The sequence below is a fragment of the Urocampus carinirostris genome, chromosome 7 (genome assembly GCF_059441175.1).
Source record: "Urocampus carinirostris isolate Australia breed hairy pipefish chromosome 7, RoL_Ucar_1.0, whole genome shotgun sequence".
Classification (NCBI taxonomy): domain Eukaryota; kingdom Metazoa; phylum Chordata; class Actinopteri; order Syngnathiformes; family Syngnathidae; genus Urocampus; species Urocampus carinirostris.
The window spans coordinates 41,490,338-41,512,944 of NC_142355.1; the positions used below are offsets into that span (position 1 = coordinate 41,490,338).

Below are 22,607 nucleotides of genomic sequence, written 5' to 3' on the forward strand. Positions count from 1 at the left end.
GTGTTAAAATTGTCAAGCTGAGTTCGGAGAGCCTTTATGAATGTTTTTTTCACCCCGCCTATCTGATTTTCTTTTATCAACTGTGTTCAGGCCACAAGGTGGTACTGTGTGTGTGTGTGTGAGATTTTAAATAAATATATATATATATATATATATATGTATATGTATGTATATTTATATATGGGATACATATTGGACACAGGCGTTATTATTATTTAGTATATTATCCAACGTCACATGGTGAAATAAAAAGCGTTAAAAGAATTAGCTTTAGTCTGCAGACCGGGTTTGAATTTTGGTCTTAAACTATTTGGTGTGTCTCTCTCCCCAAAAAAAATCTAAATATTTTTGCTTTAATGTGTCTTGGGGTCCAAAACGTTTCTAACCCCTGTCTTGAAAAAAAGACAGACTCGTGGACAGTTTCTTCCCCAGGGCCATCAAGGCTGTAAAAAAGATATTTTGTACTGAAAACAGGGTATTCATACTGTATCTTATTGTTACAACATATTATATATTAGTGAGGAAAACACATTGAAGCGGGGAAAACCCTTGTTTTATAATGGAACTTTGCATAACTGAATCATGATTTAATAGGGAGCCTTTGAAAAGACCCCAACCCTCCAGCTCAGAAACACTTATGCTGTCAATTTACTAGTCCGGCCCCATGAGAATGGCTTTTCTACTATGTGGCTCCTGAGCTAAAATGAGTTTGACACCCCTGCACTACTATTATGGTGCACTATATCTTTTTTATTGCACTATTATCACAAATTAAGCCAGCCTCCAAGCACTGCTTTGTAAATATTTGGCCTATTTATCCTGACATTCTTTTTGTTTTTTCTTTTCAGTCTTTATCAAGTGTTTACCCTGGAGTGCCATGTCTAATCTCGTGGCAAACCATTTTCACTATGATGCAATGAATGTCAACAGAGGCAATTCTAATTCTACTTAGTATAACTTGGTAAAAAATAGAGAAAGAGAGTAACACAGAGTAAGAGAGAAAAGAGATAGAAAAAAAGAACGAAATACAGTGGAACCTTGGTTTTTAAACACCTCTCAGTTCGAACAAATCGGTTCTGGACCAAAAATTTCGAGAAATTCTTGCTTCGCTTTTCGTTCAAAAAAATCGGAGTTCGAACGCCGGTACGCTTGGGGCGATGCTGAGCGGCGTACGGGTGTAGATTGCCCCCACCCCTCGTGAAGAACTGTTGTCACGTGCGCGCGCGCACTTCTTTGCTTTCATTTTAAATATCGGTGAACGGAGTGTTTTAACCCCTAATTATGCCTCGCAAGAAGGTCAGTGCAAGCAGCAAAGTTGCTACAGGTGAAAAAAGAGTGGTGCGTACAACTATTGCATTTAAGAAAGAAATAATAGCAAAATATGAAGAAGGTGTGAGAGTTTCCGATCTTGCTATACATACAGCATGGCTTCTGCTGAGCACCACAAAGGTAAGAAATCCTATTCATAATTATTTTCTTTATCCTTTAACTGCTCACCAATTTTTGTGGAGACCCGGGTGCTAAATGACGTGTAAACGACCTGATTTTTTATTACGCGTTCATGTTAGTGTAATCTTTCGTACGGAGGATTACGATAACGCGAACGTACGATTAGCCTGGGTTAGCTTTATGATTCGAGGTAAACATTCAGGGTGTTGGAACTGAGCCCAAAATTCAGGGTGTTGGAACGGTGACCCCTTTCCAATTGAGCACTAGCCACTTGTGGTGCTAAATGATTTGTAAACGACCTGATTTTTTTATTTTTACACGTTCATGTTAGAGTAATCTTTCGTACGGAAGATTACGCTAACGCGAACGTACGATTAGCCTGGGTTAGCTTCATGTTTACGTTCATGGTGGTGTTGGAACGGATTAAAATGATTTTACATTACTTTTAATGGGAAAAACGATTTTGGGTGAGCGACCAAATCGGTTTTCGAACAGGGTTCTGGAACGGATTATGGTCGAGAACCGAGGTTCCACTGTATAAGAAAAAGAAGGAAATGACAGAAAGAGAAATAAAAGATTTGAAGAAAGAGAGAAGAAAAAAAGCGCATAAGAAAGAAAAACAAAGTATGAAATAGGGTTAAATAGACTCAGTGGGGCCCACTTGGCTAACACGCAAAAAGGTCCCTGGTTCGAGACCGGGTGGAAACATTTGTTCGCCTGAAGAGGGATGGGTGCCAGCAGGCTATGCTTGCCCAAGACACACCACAGCAAATGACGCCCCTACGACCATAGTGATTAAGGGATCCAACCAACCGAACCTAAATTGGCATAATTCTAAATACGGTTGATCCTGAGCTAGAGCTTGTTGAGGATCCCTACCTTTCAGGGATGAACCTTTCCGGCTCGGGCCAGTGCTCTGGGTCATAGTGAAGGAATCCAACCGGGATTTCCAACAGGGCTCCTTTTGGGAGGCGCACACCATTCACCACGCAATCCTGCTCAATTTCTCGGGAAAACCTATTTTTCCATCAGAGAATAACATTCCTTTACACGTTTTGATTTCTTTTCTATTGCAAGCTAGTGACGTGCGGACAGGTTCTTGTATGGTGAGTCAGATTCACAAATAAATGAATCTACAGTATTATTTTATTATACCTATATTATTATTCCCCATTATACTATTCATGTGACAGTTTTATATATACAGGTGTATATGTGTGTGTGTGTGTAAACAACCATGCAAAAAAGGTGGAGGTGTTGCTCTTATATCGGAAGGTAAGTTGAAATTTACTCCTAATACCCCTACTGGTTTTAAAACGTTTAAAGCACTTGGTTATGAGGTCCTTAATGTCAACACCAATTTATTTAGTTGTTGTGTATCGCCCACCTGGACCTCAAATGTTTTGGATGAATTTTCGGAACTGTTAACAGACTTAGTAACTTATGCGGACAATGTTGTAATTATTGGTGATTTTAATGTTCACATAAACTCCCCATCAAATTCACTTGCAATTGCTTTTAAGTCACTGATTGATACATTTGGTTTCAATCAAATAGTTGATGTGCCCACTCATACAGATGGGAACACTCTAGATCTTGTTCTGACCCGTGGCGTAGTAGCCTCAAATGTTACAGTTACCGTATCCTAATGCCATCTCTGATCACTATCTTGTTAAGTGTGAGGTGCTGTTTAATGTTTACTGTGATAAGGAAAATGTAGGCTTTAGCAGTCGCGATATCCGCCCTTCAACGGTATTAGCCTTAAAAGAACTATTACCTACGGTAACTGCAGCCTTCCCTTTGTACACTGGGTCTGTTGACTCACTTACAAACAACTTTAATACTGCTTTGGTTAATGTTCTTGATTCTGTGGAGCCCCTAAGACATAAATTTCGACCTAAGAAGAATACACCTTGCTTTACTGAAGAAACCAGGTTACTCAATATTGTTGCAGAAAACAATATAGCAATAGATTCCGGTGCTTCATCAATGTTACTGCTGCTGGATCTCGGCGCTGCTTTTGATACTGTCAACCACAACATATTACTGGTTAGTCTGGAATGCATTGGTATCTCAGGAACTGTACTCTCGTGGTTTAGGTCCTACCTGTCAGACAGGATGCAATGTGTAAACTATGGCAATCTGACCTCTAAACAATCTAATGTCCCCTGTGGTGTTCTTCAAGGCTCTGTACTTGGCCCCCTTCTTTTTAGTATTTATATGATCCCGCTTGGTGACATTATCCGCAAGTATAATATTAGTTTCGATTGCTATGCAGATGACACTCAACTGTATGTGCCACTGGACACAACTGGACATTTAAGTTGTAGAAATCTGGAGGCTTGCCTTACTGAGATTCAAAGATGGATGTCACCTAATTTTTTGCGCCTTAACCCAGAAAAAAATGAAATGTTGATTATTGGTCCAGCTCACTGTCGTCAGTTGTTTTCAAACACTACCCTGAACCTAGACAAATGTAATATGACCCATAGTGACTCGGTCAAAAATCTAGGTGTTATATTTGATCCTAATCTGTCGTTTCAGTCACACGTGAAAAATATTACTAGAATAGCTTTCTACCACCTCCGTAATATTGCGAAGTTTTGTTCGATGCTGTCCCAATCAGATGCAGAGGTTTTAATTAATGAATTTATTACTTCTCGGCTTGATTACTGTAATGTATTGCTTTCTGGTCTCCCGATGTCTAGCATTATAAGTTTGCAGCTGGTTCAGAATGCGGCAGCAAGACTTTTGACTAAGACCAAAACGTTTGAGCATATTAATCCTGTATTGGCCAACTTGCACTGGCTCCCAGTCCACTTAAGATGTGACTTTAAGGTTCCGTTATTAACATACAAATGTTTGCATGGGCTGGTACGCTCTTATCTCTCTGATTTGATTCCCCCCTATGTTCCTGCACGTAGTCTGCGCTCGGAAAATGCCGATCTACTTGTGACTCCGACAGCCAAGAAGTCTGCAGGCTTGAGAGCGTTCTCCATCCGGGCCCCGGTGTAATGGAATGCCCTGCCTCCGGAGATAAGATCTGCAACCTCAATGGAAGTTTTTAAATCGAGGCCTAAGACACACTTCTATTCCAAAGCTTATGATTGATGCCCACCTCATATTCTGTATTGTGCTGTCTTTTTCCGACTGCCTGCCTGGTGGTGATACGAAGAAGAAGGACGATGAGGTTTTTGAGTTGTTCCTTGCCCGCATGCTGGTTTAAGATCAGGTAATTGTGCAGTCCTTTGAGACATTTTTGTGATTTAGGGCTATATAAATAAATGTGACTTTACTTGAAAATATATTGATAAAATATAAGTATATATATTTTTAATAAGTTTATGAGATGCTGGGGGACCACCAGAATCTTCCTATGTATGGAAAACCTTATGACAGGTGAGGCCTCACCTGCCTCCCTGACTGCACGTCACTTTTGCAGGCTTTTGAATCTTTTCCATTACCTGAATCCAGGAGGATACAGCCGCAATGCTTCACTCACAACCATGTCTAAATATTTCAGTTCCTGGACGTTAGTGTAGTCAGGTGACTCCTGCAGTGAAAGGAAACATCTTCAGACTTTGTGTGTATTATTTAGCACCTCCAAGTAGTAAAAAAAAACCCAACTGGATTCATTAGAGAAAAAAACATTTGAAAGGAGTAATAAGCAAAAGTACATGAAATATCATTGAAACATCCATCCATCCATCATCTGCCCCGCTTATCCTCGGTAGATTCGCGGGGGTGCTGGAGCCCATTCCAGCTGTCTCCAGGCAGTGGGGAGGGGACACTTTGAACTGGTTTCCAGGCAGTCGCAGGGCACACAGGGACAGACAACTCACTCTCTCATTCCCACCTAGGGACAATTTAGACTGGCCAATTAACATGACATGCTTAACCGGAGTGCCCAGAGGAAAGCCACGCAAACACGGGAGAACATGCAAACTCCACAAAGGAAGAATGGTAGCTAGATTTGAACCCATGACCTGGGAACTGTGCCGCCGGCTAACCACTCAGTTGCCATGCCGCCCTCATTTAAATATGATTTTTTAAAAATAGTCATAGGTTAATAAAATTTGCATTTGTTTGAGCCTCACCAAGGAGCTGACACTGCTGCTTCGTTTAACCCTAAACACAAAAACCCTGTATTTTTCCTCTCTATTGTTTTTCCTTCATTTCTCTTACTTTATTTTTCTTTCTTCTTTTTTATTTTCTTTTCTTTGTTTTTTCCTCTTATCTTTAATTTTACCATTTTCCTTCCATTATCTTTTTTTGTCTTTCTTTTGGCCTTTTTCCTTTTCTTTTTTCCTTCTTTCATTTTCTTTTTCCACCTTTTACTGATTGTATCTTCTTTTATTTTTTACATTTCTTTCATGCTTTCTTTTTTCTCTATTCTTCACTCTGTTTTTCCCTCTTTCTTTTGTTTACAAAAGAATGGGCAAAAAATTAGAATAATGGCTGTAGATGTGTAATCCATTGTGATTTTCAGCACTTATTTTTTAGTTGTACTAAACCAGGGGGTCGGCAATCCAACATGTTGAAAGAACAATATTGGACCAAAAGTATAAGAGAAAAAACAGAGCTGCAAAGGACTAAAAGTCTTAGATAAGGGAGGCAACAGATACTAACTGCATGAAAACGTACTGTTTCAAGCCATATTTATTGGAGAACGTTAAGAATGCTTGTGTCATGTTTGTCCTCCTACAAAATCCATAAACTGTTTCATTATGAAATATTTTTGAAAAAGAGCCAGTAAGGCAATTGTTGCTGACCCCAGCACTATAAAGTACAGAAGTGGTTAGAAACTTTTTTTGCCCCCAGTAAAATTGTTATTTTAATTTTTTTGAATTTTGAGAGAGACATATCATATATTTTAATACCAAATTCACCAAACAGCCAAACTTGCTCTCCAAACAAAATCTAATTGTTCACCACATTTAATCTCACTGTGTGACCTTAGATGATTTGATAAAATTTATGAAATAAGCATAATTCCAGAGCCCGTGTCCCATGTCAAGAAATATACCACTTTAAACTTGTCTCCCTCTAGCAGTTATTTAAAATCATTCAGGCTCATTTCGACCTTCATTGTTTTCATGAATAATGGTTTCAAAAACAAGGTGCAAGCAGAGTTGTTTTGTAAAAATGTCACAAAATACTGCAAATGGGGATACTGAAGTATTTATTTTTGGTGCAGACAATGCTGGACAGAGAAGTGTGCTGTGTGCATAGCTCTGCCCACCTTAACAAATTGCTCTGTGTGCTTGGCTGGCGCTTTTGGCTGTTTAACAATTTTTCTGTGGATATTCTTAATAAAACGCGTCAATAGTAAACCTTAATTGTTTAATAAACTTGCATATAAAGTATTTCTAAGCGATGTACAGCCAAAACAGGGTCTGTTGATGTGGCACCCCGACTTCAAACTGTAGGAGGGAGTATGCTCTGTATATAATGGACTGAACTTTTTGCACTGTTAGTGCTACGTTAGCCATGCGCACACTAGACTCTACTCTGCGCTTTTTAGAATTGGAGCGCTACAGCTAAAATTTGTATGAGCACAATTTCATCTACAAGCCCTATATACTCATGAAAAGAGCCATATATGGCTTGGGAGCAATAGGTTCCCGACCCCTGAAATACAGAAACATCTAGTGGTCAAATATTACACGCTGTTCTTAAACCGGTCAACAACAAACAAGGCAGGACGCTCACATGTTTGCTGAAAAAGTCGTCCACTTCCTCCTGGACTCGGCACTGGCACTCTGGATGTGTTGCCAGCAGGTAGCATGTGAAACCCAGCGTGTTGCTGCTGGTCTCGTGACCAGCCAGCAAGAAGACAAAAGATTGCCCGATAATCTCGTCTTCTGAGATCGTCTTCCTCGACAGACGCCTGCAAGGAACTTTCAAACTCGTAGGTTCGAGCTCAGCATCGGCGTGTTCCATAGAAAAGTCTTCCTTGCTGCTGCGTGCTTCCAACATCAACTGAAGGAAATCCCGCCGCCTCTGAGTTCAGAGTTCCGAAATGTTAAACAACTGAATGAAATAAAACAAAAAAAGAAAATCATATGTGCTCAGACCTGTTCAGGAGGTTGCTGCTCCCTCTGTCTTATGATTCCTCGAATGCTTTTGATGAAGAATTCATTCATTTGGCGACGGCGTTTGTTGGGAATAATTCCAAAGAGGGGAGCCATGATATGTGGAAAAGCCACTGCAGATGCATACATTCGTAAAATCAGAATACAGTATACCTTATTTTTCGTACTATTAAAGGCGCACTGTATTTTAAGACACACATCCAAAAAATAATAATCATCGTAAACGTAAAAAAAGGACATGGAAAGCATTCTCATTTGTGATCAGGACGTGGAAGGTAATTGTTTAGAACATTTTTGTGCTTGGTTACACTCTTCTTCTTGCTTCCGTTAAGAGTACAGAACTAAAATTATTTGATAATCTCATTAATAATGGGCGGCACAACAGCTGGAAGGCTAGGGTGCAGCGGTCCGGGGTTCAATTACCCGTGTCGAGTTTGCGTGTTCTCCCCTGCCTGCATGGGTTTCCTCCGCGCACTCTTGTTTCCTCCAAGTATTTGGTAACCTACAAACAAGCAAGATTTCTGACTCTCAAAAACGTCTAACTTAATTTGACAAGGTCTAACAAGACTCCACTCGTTACCCTTATTATTGTCACCTGTTTAAACTCATTATGGGTTTAAAAGCCGCCTGTCCACTACCTCAGTCAGTAACACTCCAAACTCCACTATGGCTAAGACAGAAGAGCTGCCGAAGCACACGAGACTTGCACCAGGCTGAGAAGAATGCATCTGCAATAGGTAAAATACGTGGTGTAAAGAAATCAACTGTAGGAGGACTTGTTAGAAAATGGAAGACATTTAAGACCACTGATAATCTCCCTCGACCTAGGGCTCATGCAAGATCTCACCCTGTGGCGTCAAAATGATAACAAGAACGGTGAGCAAAAATCCCAGAACCACACAGGGGAATCTAGTGAATGACGTAAAGCGAGCTGGGATCACAAGCCACTCAAAGCGCTGCCAGGGCCTCAAATCCTGCACTGCCAACAGTGTCTTCCTGCTGAGGCCAGTACACATCTATGCCCGTATGCGGTTCACTCGAGCACATTTGGATGGTTCAGAAGAAGACCTGGAGAATGGGGGATGGTCAGGTAAAACCAAAATTTTATGAAAAATCAAACAATGTAGTTTTTCTGGGGTAGAGGCCTCTTTACCATTTTCAAGCGGGAGAACTAGGTTTCAATTCATCATCCCACAATTTAGTCAAAGTACTACATTGTAGATGTTCTGAAATTCCTTCCTACCCATCGAGACGACCTACCGATGCCATTGCATGCGCACGAGGCTGATAGCGATTTCCCGGGAAATGTTTTTATCCTAGCTACGGTATGTGCCTTTGTGATGATACAATCAGATAGAAGTGTTTTTTTTTTTTTAATTAAGTGTCATTATTTATTATTTTATAAATTATTTCACTGCTTCAAAATGCAGTTTTGTTCTGATTTGCCTCCTACCACTAGAGGGCCCCAACCAAGGTTTGAACTTGGCACAGAAGTGTCCAATTACCACACACCTGTGCTCATTTAACCAAAACCCTTTATAAGGACATTTTAAACATCACAGGTTTCATTTCGTTTCCACCACCACGCCAAGTTTGCTTGTTTGTTTGAGGTTTCTTTGTTCCTTGCAGTTTCCATTCCCAGTTTGGTTTTTTGTTTCAGATTTAGACTTTGTCAGATTTTGTTTCGTCGGGACGTTTCGTTATTTTGTGAACCCATGGTCGTTTGTCACTTTAACTCATTTCGTTAATAAATGCCATCCCTCTTCTCGAGCAACTCTGCCTTCAGTTCCTGCTTCACCCACAAGAGTCCATCACCCCCATAACAGTTCTGTTGGCTTTTTAGCATGGTGTTTGTTGACTAGGGTAATCAGACATTGTCTGTATGCATGCCAACCCTAGTTTTATCATCTGTAAAAGTTCTGTTTGTAATAATTTCGAGTGTAAGTGTAGTTGGTTTTACTTGATTGTGAAGAAAACAAAATTGTTGTCAGATAAGCCTAATGTAGGACAGCAGGCTGTGTTAAACATTAAACCTGCCCATGAGACAGAAAAGGATGGGGACCACTGAAATACAGTATTGTATTGCAGACATGCCGTTCTTACGGAGCGCAGATTCTGGACTGAATGAAGAGAAAGCGATTGTGGGAAGTTATTCGGTTGTCCTGAAATATATAAAGAAACATTTGGCTCCACATATTCAACATTTGTCACTTACAGTGCTTAGTTTGAACTGAGAAAAGAGTACGTATCTGATACCATGACTAAAAATAATGTCATAATGAGATAAGACTTCTTGCCTTTTATGTGCCTGGTGGTTAGAATTTGGTGGCTATCTGTGACCCCTGTAGTCACCATTGTTATGCAATTGTGGTCAGCGATGAATAATGACTGATCAGTAAATGAGACATATGGTAATATACCAACTTTTCTTTCCAGTGTATAAAGCTTAAAAGGCGCAAATTCAAACATCTGACCAATTTAGGGCTTTTGCTTGTGACTTATAACCAGGAAAATACGGCATAAGAAATAACACAAACTAAATGTTTAATGTTTTTTTTACTTTTGTTTCCTTTTTTTCTTTTTTCTTTTTTTTTTTTACAAATACTTAACCTTGTAAACTAGCATTTGCAATATTTTTTCCGAAAATCTGTGCTGTATTTTTGTTGGCAACATAAGGAATATTGGTGAAATTCAATTTAGTTAATTTATATTATTTAGTGGTGTTTTTTCTTTATATAAATCTAATTTGTTCTTGGGATGGTCTAATCTGTTGACAATATACACATGCATCCGGAATGCCTTTTCAAAAAGATAGCTACTGCTTTTTGCCAGTGAGTGATAGAACTTTTTTTACTTTTAAACATGTTCCTTTGTGACTTAACATTTGTTCATTTAATAAAAAATGAACAGCCGGGTGGGGTGTTGGGGCTTGCAGGGGAGGATATGCTGTATTACTATACATAAAATAATTAGTTGGCAGCTTCAGTCTTCCGAATAACAAACATTATTCATAACTTTGAAAATACAGGCCATTTACTGCGTATTTTTGGAACTGTATTAAATGGATCAAATATGTGATACCAAATCGTTTTTGACGTGACTGGACTTGGTAATCAGCATCACAAAGTATGGGAGTAGATTTCTTTTGACGATATTATCGATGATTTTGCATCAACTACTTTTTTCTTGAGCGTGTTTTTAACATTTTTAGTGAGTGTGATTGTGTGATTTGCTGTATTAGAATATGAGTCAATGTTATTATTTTATATGATTGTTCTCTTCACATTGTTCGATGAATATTTGCCATTTGTAAGTATGTAGTGGGCAGCACGGCGGCTAAGTGGTTAGCGTGTCCGCGGCACAATTCTGAGGTCATGGGATCAAACCATCTTGTGTGAAGTTTCCATGTTCTCCCCGTGCTTGCGTGGGTTTCCTCCTGCATTCCAAAAACATGCATTTCAGGTTAATCTCAAATTGTCCCTAGATGTGAATGAGCAAGTGAGTTGTCTGTCTCTTTGTGGTTTATGTATATTGTGTATTTGTATTTATTATTCAGGCATTTTGATACATAGTTGTCATTTTTATGTATACATTGTATTTGTATTTATCATTTAAGCATTTGTGCAATCAACAAATATATGTATCTCTTTTATTCGTGTTAAATATGTAGCTTTGAAATTCTTTGGGTGGGGAAGAGGACTTCGGGGGGAGGGGCGCGTTTGTATGGGGTCTCGCCCTGATTGTAATTCAGTGTAGAAACCCGCCACTGCCTACGACCCAAGTGGTTAAAGGAGATAGTCATATAATGGGTCCATGTTGAGCGTAGAACAGGCTTTGATCTAATGTTTTACTGCTATCTTGTGGCAGTAACAGGCACATGTACTACCCTGCCAATTTTATTTGCACAAGATGGTAAATGGTCAGCGTTTATATAGCGCATTTTAGGTCACTAAAGTCCTCCCAAAGCACTTGCGCTTCCCACTTACCCATTCACACACAGACTCACACACCCTATAGCGGTGACACCCGTGCAAAGTACCTACCCGCATATCGGGCTATTAGCTATTTATTTTGGCTCCTCATACCTAAGGGAAGCAAGAAAAAAGTATAACCACGCACAATTTTTCTCTCAATAATAACATCTCAAGTCCTGATAACAGATGAGAATGCTTTCCGTGTCCTTATTCGTTTAAGATCTCATTTCATTTCATTCAAAACGTATATGTGGGTGATTTTCTAATTCTGTTTAAATATGCAAAGTTTTATAAAAGCACCTCAATTATTCACTTTAAGTGTTTGCAATAATTTAACCTTAAATAAAAAGCAGTTTAAATATAATTTGGTATTTTAGAGGGCTTTTCGGTGACAAACATGGTCAATTTTATTGTGTCCTCAGTGCAATGCAATAATTTGATAAATACACTAAACTTAATTTCATTATACAATTAAAGGTTATGATTTCATATTTTGTTCAAATTCTACATGTCCCAGTAGTAATTTTTCAACTGGATAGAATGTGCCCAATTGTCCCCAAAAAGACTTCAATTCAAGGCGACATAATTTCATTTTGGTCGGAATTTAACTGTAGCCTGCAACTTTTACTCTCCTTACTTTTTATTTTATTTTAAATGTGTTATACTTGTATGAGTCACTCTTAAAGTTCTATCCTGGTATTACAAATTACGGAAAATGTTCATTGAATATAATTAGTTTTAAAAACACATTACGTTTGGTTATTGAAAGTTTGTTAATCCGTTGAAAGTTAGGTAGCTAAAAGTTCATCAGCTAAAAAGCTACAGTTAGATTATCTTAAAATAATTCCACCCTTTTAAGTCTATGAACCTAACAGGTTGGAGTGTGGGGGGAAATAAGATCGGGGAGTGATAATAACAGTAATAATAATGCTAATAATCCATATTATCAATATTATTATGATAATATTAACTTTTACAAACTACAGTATAGATCAGGGTTCAGGAACCTATGGCTTGCAAGCTCTTTTCATGATTACATATGGCTCAAAAAAAAAAAATACCCATGCAAACCTCATCTATAGCATTCCATTTCTGATAAGTGTGGAGTCAGGTTTAGACAGGCATAGCTAGCGTAGCACTTACAGTATGCGTGGTTCAGTCTAGTATATAAAGAGCATACTCTCTACAACAGTTTACAGTCAAGGTGTCACACCAACTGACACCGTTTTGGCTGTACCTCGCTAAGGAATCTGTTATATGGAAGCTCAATAAACAATTAAGGTTTACTGTAGAGACACGTTTTGATGAAAACCCACAGAAAAAAATGTAAACAGCGAGAAGATCACTTCTGTCTGCCCAGCGCCGTCTACACCGAAGGTAAATACGCAATTATCCTCGTTTACAGTATTGTGTAACATTTTTACCAAAAATCTGCTTGCAAATCTTTTTGAAACCATCATTTTTGAAAAGGTCAAAGAACTAAGAATGATACTGAAATATCTTTTTGTGTTGTTCATTTGGTAAATAAAAACGACTTGTTTACACAAGTTATCTTTGTTTTACATCTACATAGTCTGCCGTACTGTGAGTAAATAGGTGCCGTGTTATGTTTGTGAGGTTTGGTATTGCTTAGTAAGCGGAATTAAATTAATTCATCACGAGTAGCAATTGGCTGAAGTGGACAGGTACATGATAATGATGAAAACAAGTTGCATCCTTACTGAAAAAAAGTATGATGGGCCTGAAGAAAGAAAATGAGAAGAACATCTGAGCATGGCGGACAAAAGGGTCGTCAGGGTTGTTTTGCGAGTCCACCTGGGTTGCGAATGCCACGCTGCCAATTACGTCCATTGTGTAGCAGCCAAAACATCTTCAATCAAAAAATGGAGACGGATCATTTTGCAGTTTTATTTGCCCATCTTCTATTTGCATTTACCTATGAATGTCAAAGGCTTCCCCCGACTCTGCATAGACTTCCAAGTTGTTCAGCAAGGCAGTTGTGGCTGTTTGGATGAGTGGAACCATCTACCAAAACATAGAAAACTTGTCAAAAGGATTTGACGTAATTGTAATTGGGCTGAGACACATTTGCATAGTTGCTTTGTAAGTGGTTGCTGGGTTTTGCGGCATACAGTGGACATATTTCAAACTGCTCGTCATTATTCTCTTGTGCTTCTCTCAGCGTATTCTTGCGGGCCGCATTAAAACCCTTGGCTGGCCTGATCCGGCCCACATGTTTGACACCCATTATCCAAATCTAGCTCAAAGCTCTGTTAGGCTAGCTAGATGTTTTTCACTCACGTATGATTACCAAAGTTAAAAAAATAGCACACAACAGGCGAATGAACTCTGAGATGTTAACGTTATAAATAACGTATTATTTATCTCCAGCAAAGTTACCATATGTTGCCTCAAATACTAGTTTGACTGACTTTATAACAGATGCAGACATCCATACCAACGTATCCACATTGAGTTGGTGTTGTGGTCAACTTTATTTGAAAAGTGTTTAGATACAAAAATACTCCCCATCCCCAAGCGTCTCTGAATACCTTGTAACAAATTAGCATGTACACCATGCACGCCGTTTGGCAATTTTCCAGTATAAAATGTAAGAAAAAATACACAAAAAACAAAAACTGGCAAACATGGGAGCAGAGATCGTGCAACTGTATTGAACAGGCTATGTGCACTGTGATTGACTCATCATGTTTGAGGGTGGGGCTTAACCATAGGTCAATTGCTGTTCATACTTTTAGGTTATTTAGTATAGAAGACTGATCCTGCTTCACATAGAAAAAAATGATAAAATAAATGAATAAATAGATACCCTTGTCATTCAAACAATACTTGAAAAGCTCAGCCAAATTGATTTGCCCCTCAGCTGACCAATCTTTCGTAGTAACAAACTATGCAAAAAATACACAAGATAACAATAGCCAAAATGCACAATACAAAATATATGACCAAAGAAATGAAGAAGTACGAGACAAAATACACAACTAAATACATGAAAAAAATATACAGAATGCATGACAAAATACACGACAATAGAAATTAAGAGAATGCCTTACAAAATACATGGCAGAATATTCAACAAAATACATCCTAGGCGTGTAAAAAAAATATTGGGTTTTATTTCTGTGAAAGTCATTTGAATGAAAAGGAAAGGGTTAAAGTGCAGCAGAGCGCTCATCTTGGGATCAAGAGGTCGCAGGTTCGATTCCCGGCTCCTCCTTGTTATATGTTGAAGTGTCCTTGGGCAGGACACTGAATACTTATTGCCCCCGATAAGCAGGTAGTTGCCTTGCATGGCTGACACTGCTATCAGTGTGGGAGTGTGTGTGAATGAGTAAGTGTGAAGCACATTGTAAAGTGTGTTGGGAGGTCTTCAGTGAAAAGCTCAATTCTCATTTACAAAACAAAACACACATAAAAATAAATGACGAACTACACAAAATAAAACAAAGTACAAGACAAAATATGTGACATAATACACGAAAGAATACTCAACAAAATGCATGACAAAATACCCAACAAAAAATATGACAAATCATATTTATGTCGTATCTTTAGGTATTACCGTATTTTCCGCACTATAAGGCGCACCTAAAAGCCTTTATTTTTTTCAAAAGCGGACCATGCGCCTTATAATACAATGCGCCTTATTTATGGATCAACATTAAGTTTTCCAACTAACTTGCAGCCGCCGACTCGATTTTCCCCCGAACGCCAAGTAGTACGCGGTAGATGGTGGGATTTATTTACCGGCGTTTCATTGGCTAACCAATGTGTCAATCATCAGTTGAATCGATCACTATTGGCTAAAGTTATTCGGAGGTCAAGAGGCGGATCCTTCTTATCATTTACAGACTGCCATTGGCTCAAACGGCAAACAAAGCCTGCAATTGGCCGAAAAAGATGTGTCAATCATCAGTTGAATTGATCACTATTGGCTAAAGTTATTCGGAGGTCAAGAGGCGGATCCTTTTTATCATTTACAGACTGCCATTGGCTCAAACGGCAAACAAAGCCTGCAATTGGCCGAAAAAGATGTGTCAATCATCAGTTGAATCGATCACTATTGGCTAAAGTTATTCGGAGGTCAAGAGGCGGATCCTTTTTATAATGTACAGGCTGCCATTGGCTTAAACAGCGAAACAAAGCCTGCAATTGGCCGAAAAAGATGAATGCGTATAGCATGTGGCCGATGGCATAGAGAAAGCATTTTTTTCTATTCTGTATTTGTAAACATTGTATTCTCCTGGATTTACTACCCTCACGGATATAAGAGGACATTGCCTGCACATTATTATGAACACAATGACTTGGGTGAGCTATTCCCGGTTTTATATTGTCTTGTTTCAGACTGAACTCGATGTTTCTGTGATAAGCGGTGCAGATAATGGATGGAATGAAGTGTCTATTTTTAAATTAAACTCAATTCCAAGTGTTTATTGTCATATGCACAGTAAAGCTGCGAGCAAAAAAGAAAATAGATACGAAGGAATGGTTATCATTTCTTGAATCCCAAGACTTTAACCTTCCGAATGATGGAACGATGCATTTGAGTGACATCTTACGGACACCGCATTCGCACGTGTTCTCGACACGTATTTGCGTCTTTGCAAGCTTTCGGAATGTTAAGGGGGGAATAAGTTGGACTGAACTATCTGACTGTTTTGTCCATGTTCCCATTGTAGCGCCTTATAATCCGGTGCGTCTTATATATGTCAAAAATAGGACCAAAAACTATTTTTTCGGGGTGCGCCCTATAACCCGGTGCGCCTTATAGTGCGGAAATTACGGTACATGATTTATTTATGTGTTCATTTATTTATATGACATGTATTTGTAGGCATTTTTTATCTTTAAATTTTCCCCCATAATTTAGTGCCTTAAACCAAGATACATATTTGGATTAGGATTGCAGCTCACCTCTTTCATTCTGGCAGCACTGAAGGACGGCGTTAGTATACTGCGGACTCGTTTCCACTGTTCATTCTTCAGCATGAGCAGGCAATCGCTCATAGGTTTGTTGGAGAAGCGATTCGTCTGAAAGGTAAAAAAGCATCTAATTTGTTACAATTGATGGCTCTAAAGAATTGCTACAAAAAAACAAACGCCTTAGCAATCAAATTTTGGGCTCTCCGAGTGATGCAGTGCAAATGAACGCTATGAAATACAGTGGCACTACTCTAGTTACGAGAAATTTGAGATAGAGAAGTCTTTCGGGCAAAAATCTAGCCCAACATACGAGAGACAGCACAATCATTGATTAACTTCTAGAACTCAAACATTTACAATTATTTCAGCATGTCTATAAAAAAAATAGGCCCAAAATAGAATGCAACAGTTGCAGAGGTTTATTAGTTGTAAACTTGTCGTCTCCAAATGGCCAATTTTGGAAACGCCTAGACCTACCCAGAAAATTATATGTTGAATACAATATTTAAAGTTTTTCAGATTGTGATCAAGTTTGACAATGTACTAGGTAAGGCTTCAAGATATTGTCTCACCTGTTTTCCAGCTATAAGATCCCTATGCCACACTCATCTGCAGCAATTGATTGCAAAAATATATCTTTATCTGTGGGTTTCAGGTCACATAACTCGATGTAAGGAGCACTTGCAGTGATTATTTCAGTTTGGGACAAAACCTCAGAGGGTTATCATTCATAAGAGACCAAAATCATCCATATTTTCCAAACGGTTCAAGAACAACATTAAATTTGCTTTAGGGTCCGTCTTGGATTAGAATTTTAGGATAATTTTACAGGAACATTAAGGGGTTAATCTTGTCTGTAGAAGGGCCACTGTACAACAGATACGTTGCATTAAAGCCTTCACATACTGTACTCACCATCCTGTTGGGAAAGCTGCTGAACTCCCTCACCATCACTTGTCGGAGCATGTCAGGGTCCGCCACGACCACCACTGCCCTTCTTCCCAAGTAATACCTAAAACGCATAAACAACAAAGTGGGGGATTAGCAAACAGCACTGAAATGAGAGAAAACACTAAAGAAGATGTTGTACCGGTATACGGAAATTACCCACAAACTCGACCGTACATCCTTATGAGGTCGGACAAGGGATGAAAAAAACCCTGAAATACCGATGGAAACATGACATTATTTTACGCTCATTCGGTTTTTGGGGGTCAACAAGTTACCTGACGAAAGAGGAATAGATTGCCAAAAAAGGGGATTGGTTTTGGATGCTTGATTCCACATTGAGCTAGAACTGAAAATGGATAAACTGAATACCTGTTAAAATAAAAACAAAAAAGTAATGAGAATTCATATCAAACGCACACTAACAGTAAAGTCAAGTCGTGTTTATTTGTATAGCCCTTAATCACAAGGACTCTCAAAGGGGCTGCACAGACCACAGATTATTGCAAACTGAAGACTACTATTAAACAATTCCCTGATCTAAAACCTACAGGGGTGGACTGTGCAATTCACACCTAGGCCTTCAGTGAGGGCCTTTAGTGATTGTTCACAAACAGAATGGCTCTTTAGGCTGGCTCTTGCAAGTCAAAAACATGAGCCGGCTCCCCGCCAATCGGCAGGAGGCTCCCCCTTCGGGACGCTTTTTTTTTCTCTTAAATTTGGTCATTATGGCATGTTTTTATCATGGATACAATGTTGTTGACTTTAAATTTGTTGAGTATAGAAAAGGTTAAAATTGTTTTGTATTCAATCTTTTTATGTATATCTGTAAATATTATAATTTGTGTTTCCTGTGTTTTTCAAAGATATTGTTTAATATATCAAATGTAAAGTTTATGCTGGAATATTTATTTGTTGTTGCACTTAAAAGTATATTATTATGTTTTTAGTTAACATTTTGTTGTGTTTTTCAGAGATTCTGAGTTTTCTACATTAAAGTTGCTTAGTATGAAAAAACTTAAATGAGTTAAAAGTTCACTGTGGAATGAAAAAGAAATCAGTGGTACTGTATTAGACTTTAGTGCATTACCACCACCAAACTGACGTTTCCCAAGGCCTTACGGAAGGCTCTCAATTTGCCAATTAAAATCTGATTGACTAAACCAACAGATTCATTGTCACTTGTTATGCTTCAGGAGGGCCTGCAAAACTGTTTGTGAAGGCTTCTGGGCATATTCCTGATCCGGCAACAATTAATTGCTAAAATGTGATTGGCTAAATTGGAAAAGCACACGTCTGGAAATGGCACAACCAGGGGGGGACGCAATGAAAGGAAGGTGAAAGATAATTTAGAATGACTTATTCAGTATTCATGGATAAAATATAATTACATTACATGATTCACATATGTTTTTGGGCCAGCACAAAAGGCCTCGCACCCTCACGGCCCACCACTGCTATCTTATAGCAGTGTATAGACATGCAGATATTTTCCTTGTTTATAATTGGCTTGTTCAAGAAAATTGAACAGCATTTTTGTCCTGCAGTTGTTACACAATATCTCAAGTTTAACCTGAATATAATCACTCACCAGTACAGCAGAGCCAGAAAGATGAGGCCAAGGATCATAGAGAATGTGTTGCTTTCCATTTGGAGCATACTTGCAAAGTTAACTAGGGCCTCCATGATGTAATCGTTAGAGTCAGTTATTTGCTTGAAGCAGCTATTCAGTTTCCACAAAAAAACACACGAAAAAAACTAAATACAGGTACATTATATTCAGTACAACCAGAATATATGATCAAACAGAACTGTAAAATACAGCTAAAGACACTTAAAAGAACTGTACGGAATTTGGAACTTTATTAATCAGGGTTCCCCCCAGGATTTTTTCCATTCAAATTTAAGACTTTTTATGACCTGTTCAAGACAACATCCAATGAAGTTTAAGACCAATCCCGCACTTATTCTGTCATACCAAGCCAAGTTTTCCGGAAAGTCCCGCAACTTGGATTTTCTCTTGTGTGTTTTTGCTTAAAAGATCTCTCATATCTGGAATTTCTTGAAGCTTAAATAACTTGTATGTAGAGGTATAGCTGTATTTAATTAACAACATATTATGTATGTGTAGTGACGTTTTTTAAATACAACTGTAATGTTTGTATTTTTTGATTATTCTATGAATCGGATTTCTTAAAGATATTTTTTCATTTTCTCCTCTTTATTCAAATATTGAAGTTATTGATGGATAGACAAACATTACACAAAACAACAGAATATTCTATAATATCTATCTATCTACCCTGGTCATATCCCTCGAAAGGGGTGACCAACAGCAAGACAAACACATACAAAAACAAAGAAAATAAAAAAGGGAGAAAGTAGCAAAAAACACACACACAAATATTTGGACCATGGCCAACCCAAATGCCCAAACACCCAAACAACTTAAGCACCTCAGCACCCTAGTTGGTCATGCTTTCGTACCTCCAGATGAAACAGGACACGAGAAAGCGGCCATGTCACTCGGGTCAGGGTGACACAACACTCTTCTTCAACAGCAGAGGGGGGGATTGCGTAGGAGTCGGATTTGGGCACAACACCGGCTCGGGAGCTTTTATACCCGTGGTCCACACGAGAAAATGACGCGATGAGGAAGCGAACAGTCGCCGGCGTCTGTTTTGCGGGCATACCACCGATGAACAGCGGGTTGGCCAGTTTTGCGCATTTTCCATCACGGGCAACCACGGGCAAAAAAAAAACCCGCAAAATTTTACCCACGATACAGACACAAACGGCTGTGTGACCGGGCCCTAATTCTACATGCCATTTATTACATTCAGCTACATTTAGGCCTTTTGAGGGCAGCCATTATGCTGATATGTCTCTCGGTGCAAATGGGTTTACAATCCCTGCTCTGGGTGAAAATCATGTTAAGCAAAATAAAGGGACATTTGTTGACATACAAGTATTTAAAAAATGCACATTTACAAGGTGGGGTGTGTAGTTTTATGTGTCCTGAAAAAGTTTAAGGTTAAATATTTTCTCTATTAAGTATGTGTTAACAATGCCCAACTGAGTTCAAAGAGCACTTTTGCTTTATTTTCCATTGTGCCTATCTCTTTTCATTATACTTTGAAAACTACTACTGGAGCGTGTTTCAAAAATGCCATGCACTTGTGTTACTCTGCCGCCATCTCCCGGCTCAAAGTCATGGTTGCAGCCTGTTTTCAAATTGCGCACCTTACCTTTAACGTATGTTTGCTTATCATTCAAATTAGTATTGTTTTTTGAAAGAATACGTTTTCTTACCGCTAGGAGTCACTACATAGTAGACACTGTCCCTTTAAAGCAAGCGTCTAAAACCGTGCAGACGAGGCCCATTTGCACCCCTCAGGATAAGAGTTTGAAGTCCACACCTTAATAAGAAAGTTAAAAAGACAGTGTGTATTATTTGACCACTATATGTTGTACTATTCTGTCACGCAACAAAAAACAAGTGCAAAAAATCACAAGAAGGAAAACAAATTTCAGAGACTCAAACTTTTCTTTTTTTTTGCACAGCCTTTTGCCAGGTTTATGATTTTTTTTTGGACACCCGTAGCAGCACGATGAGAAAAAATGATGACATATCCCTATGGGGAGAGCTAAGCTCACATGTAAAGTAAATAGAAATTTCGCAATATACGAGTATTAAAGAAAAAGCAAATCAATATGATAGTTCATTTATTTTGGTTAATTATTTAAGTTATTAATCCCTTTTTTTTTTTTTAACGAATGTATTTTTAACCACTAAAAGGCACTGAATGATATACTGTCCCTTTTAAGTCATGGCTTAATTATTTATTATAAAATATTACTAATCAATTGATTGATTGGCTGACTGATTTTAATATGAGTTCTGTTTTTATTGTTAGAACCTATTATGTGTATTGAATTTTTATGAAAACAGTGGAACATTTATATCCGAACTTTTTCCAGGAAAACCCAAATTTGACCAACCTCACCCAGACCCTAGCTCCCGCATGCAACCGCAATGTCAATTCACTGGATCGTTTACAAATTTTAAAAAATAGTGCAATTTAATATGTATTTAAAAATTGGCTTAAAACAGTTAGTTTGCTTTTTTTTTGTTTTTAAGATCAATCTTGTATTATTTTTATGAATGAAGTTTTTTTTTGTTTTGTTTTTTACAATGAGGAGGCACTAAATCACTCACACTTTCCGTTGAAGTGTTAACAGAAAGTAGAACTACTACATTGCATTATTTAAATCAATGTATTTTTTTATCTTTAATGAATAAAGTTTTTTACCGTTAGGAGGCTTTAAAAAAGGCATGTCTAAAGTCCGCCAGTTACGGCCTGTGATTACATTTTTACGGGGCCTCTGTCATAAAATAAATAATATGTGGACTGCCAGTAATATAAATTTGTACCAAAAAAAAAATCCATTTCACCAGAAGATGCCAGTAGCCATTTGGCCACTTTGCCCTTGGCTTTCTGTGAGAATTTTAGCCCACCCCTTTTCCGACATTGCTACTGTAAATGAAAAGGATAGTTGACTCCGAGGGCTGCCACTTCCAGGAGTGGAAATTTGAGTAATTTTTCACCCAAATCCGAACAACTGCATACGCAATGTGCCAAGAGATTGTGGATGGAGGCAGTGGCAGGTTAAACATGCTGACTACAAAAATCTAACAGGAAACGACCGCTGTGAAAAGGTAAAGCAATTGGAAGCTGTTTTAACGGCACAGCAGCGCTTTTTTACCGAGACCCTACGAGTCAAACGAATTGCTACAAAGGTGAGCTACAAAAGTGAGCAAGAAGCACCTTTGACAAGTCTTAAAGACTGTTCAAAGAAGGCCAGCCTGAATAGTCGGCCCGTAGCATATTCATCTAACCCGCTTTCCCAAAAGTTTGGACACCCCTGCGTCAAACAAAACACACTGTCCCTTTAAATATGTTATAAACTGGTACATGTATAATTAATATGTGATGCATTATTCGAGCTGTGTTTGTTGTGCACTTTTCAAATGACTCAAGTATACGTTTTCTCCGTACTTAATACGTTTGCTGATCATTACAAATTGTGTACGCCATTTTACAATTTCTGTACGGAAAAAAAATAAATAAATAATACTAAAACTGATTATTTTTTTGTGAGACCAATCTCGTCTTGCCCATTCTGGCTCTAA

At 38.4% G+C, this 22,607-nt stretch overlaps 1 protein-coding gene across 5 annotated transcripts in view; it reads right to left on the bottom strand.

The window, feature by feature from the left end:
* tbxas1 (thromboxane A synthase 1 (platelet)) overlaps positions 1-22,607 on the bottom strand; it is a 32,314-nt gene that overhangs the window by 6,553 nt on the left and 3,154 nt on the right. For 2 of the 5 annotated variants that reach the window (XM_088340996.1, XM_088340997.1), the window contains 11 exons: positions 19,005-19,136; positions 17,692-17,785; positions 17,573-17,625; positions 17,381-17,477; positions 16,457-16,573; positions 13,455-13,543; positions 13,240-13,388; positions 7,527-7,657; positions 7,162-7,452; positions 4,914-5,002; positions 2,329-2,466 (listed from right to left, as the gene is read on the bottom strand). In XM_088340996.1, the coding sequence (XP_088197122.1) occupies positions 2,329-2,466; positions 4,914-5,002; positions 7,162-7,452; positions 7,527-7,657; positions 13,240-13,388; positions 13,455-13,543; positions 16,457-16,573; positions 17,381-17,477; positions 17,573-17,625; positions 17,692-17,785; positions 19,005-19,099 (1,343 nt within the window). In that variant the 5' untranslated portion in view covers positions 19,100-19,136. Of the gene's footprint in view, positions 1-2,328; positions 2,467-4,913; positions 5,003-7,161; positions 7,453-7,526; positions 7,658-13,239; positions 13,389-13,454; positions 13,544-16,456; positions 16,574-17,380; positions 17,478-17,555; positions 17,626-17,691; positions 17,786-19,004; positions 19,865-19,900; positions 21,182-22,607 lie in introns of those variants that run through there. The other 3 variants (XM_088340998.1, XM_088340999.1, XM_088341001.1) reach the window with 3 other exon arrangements.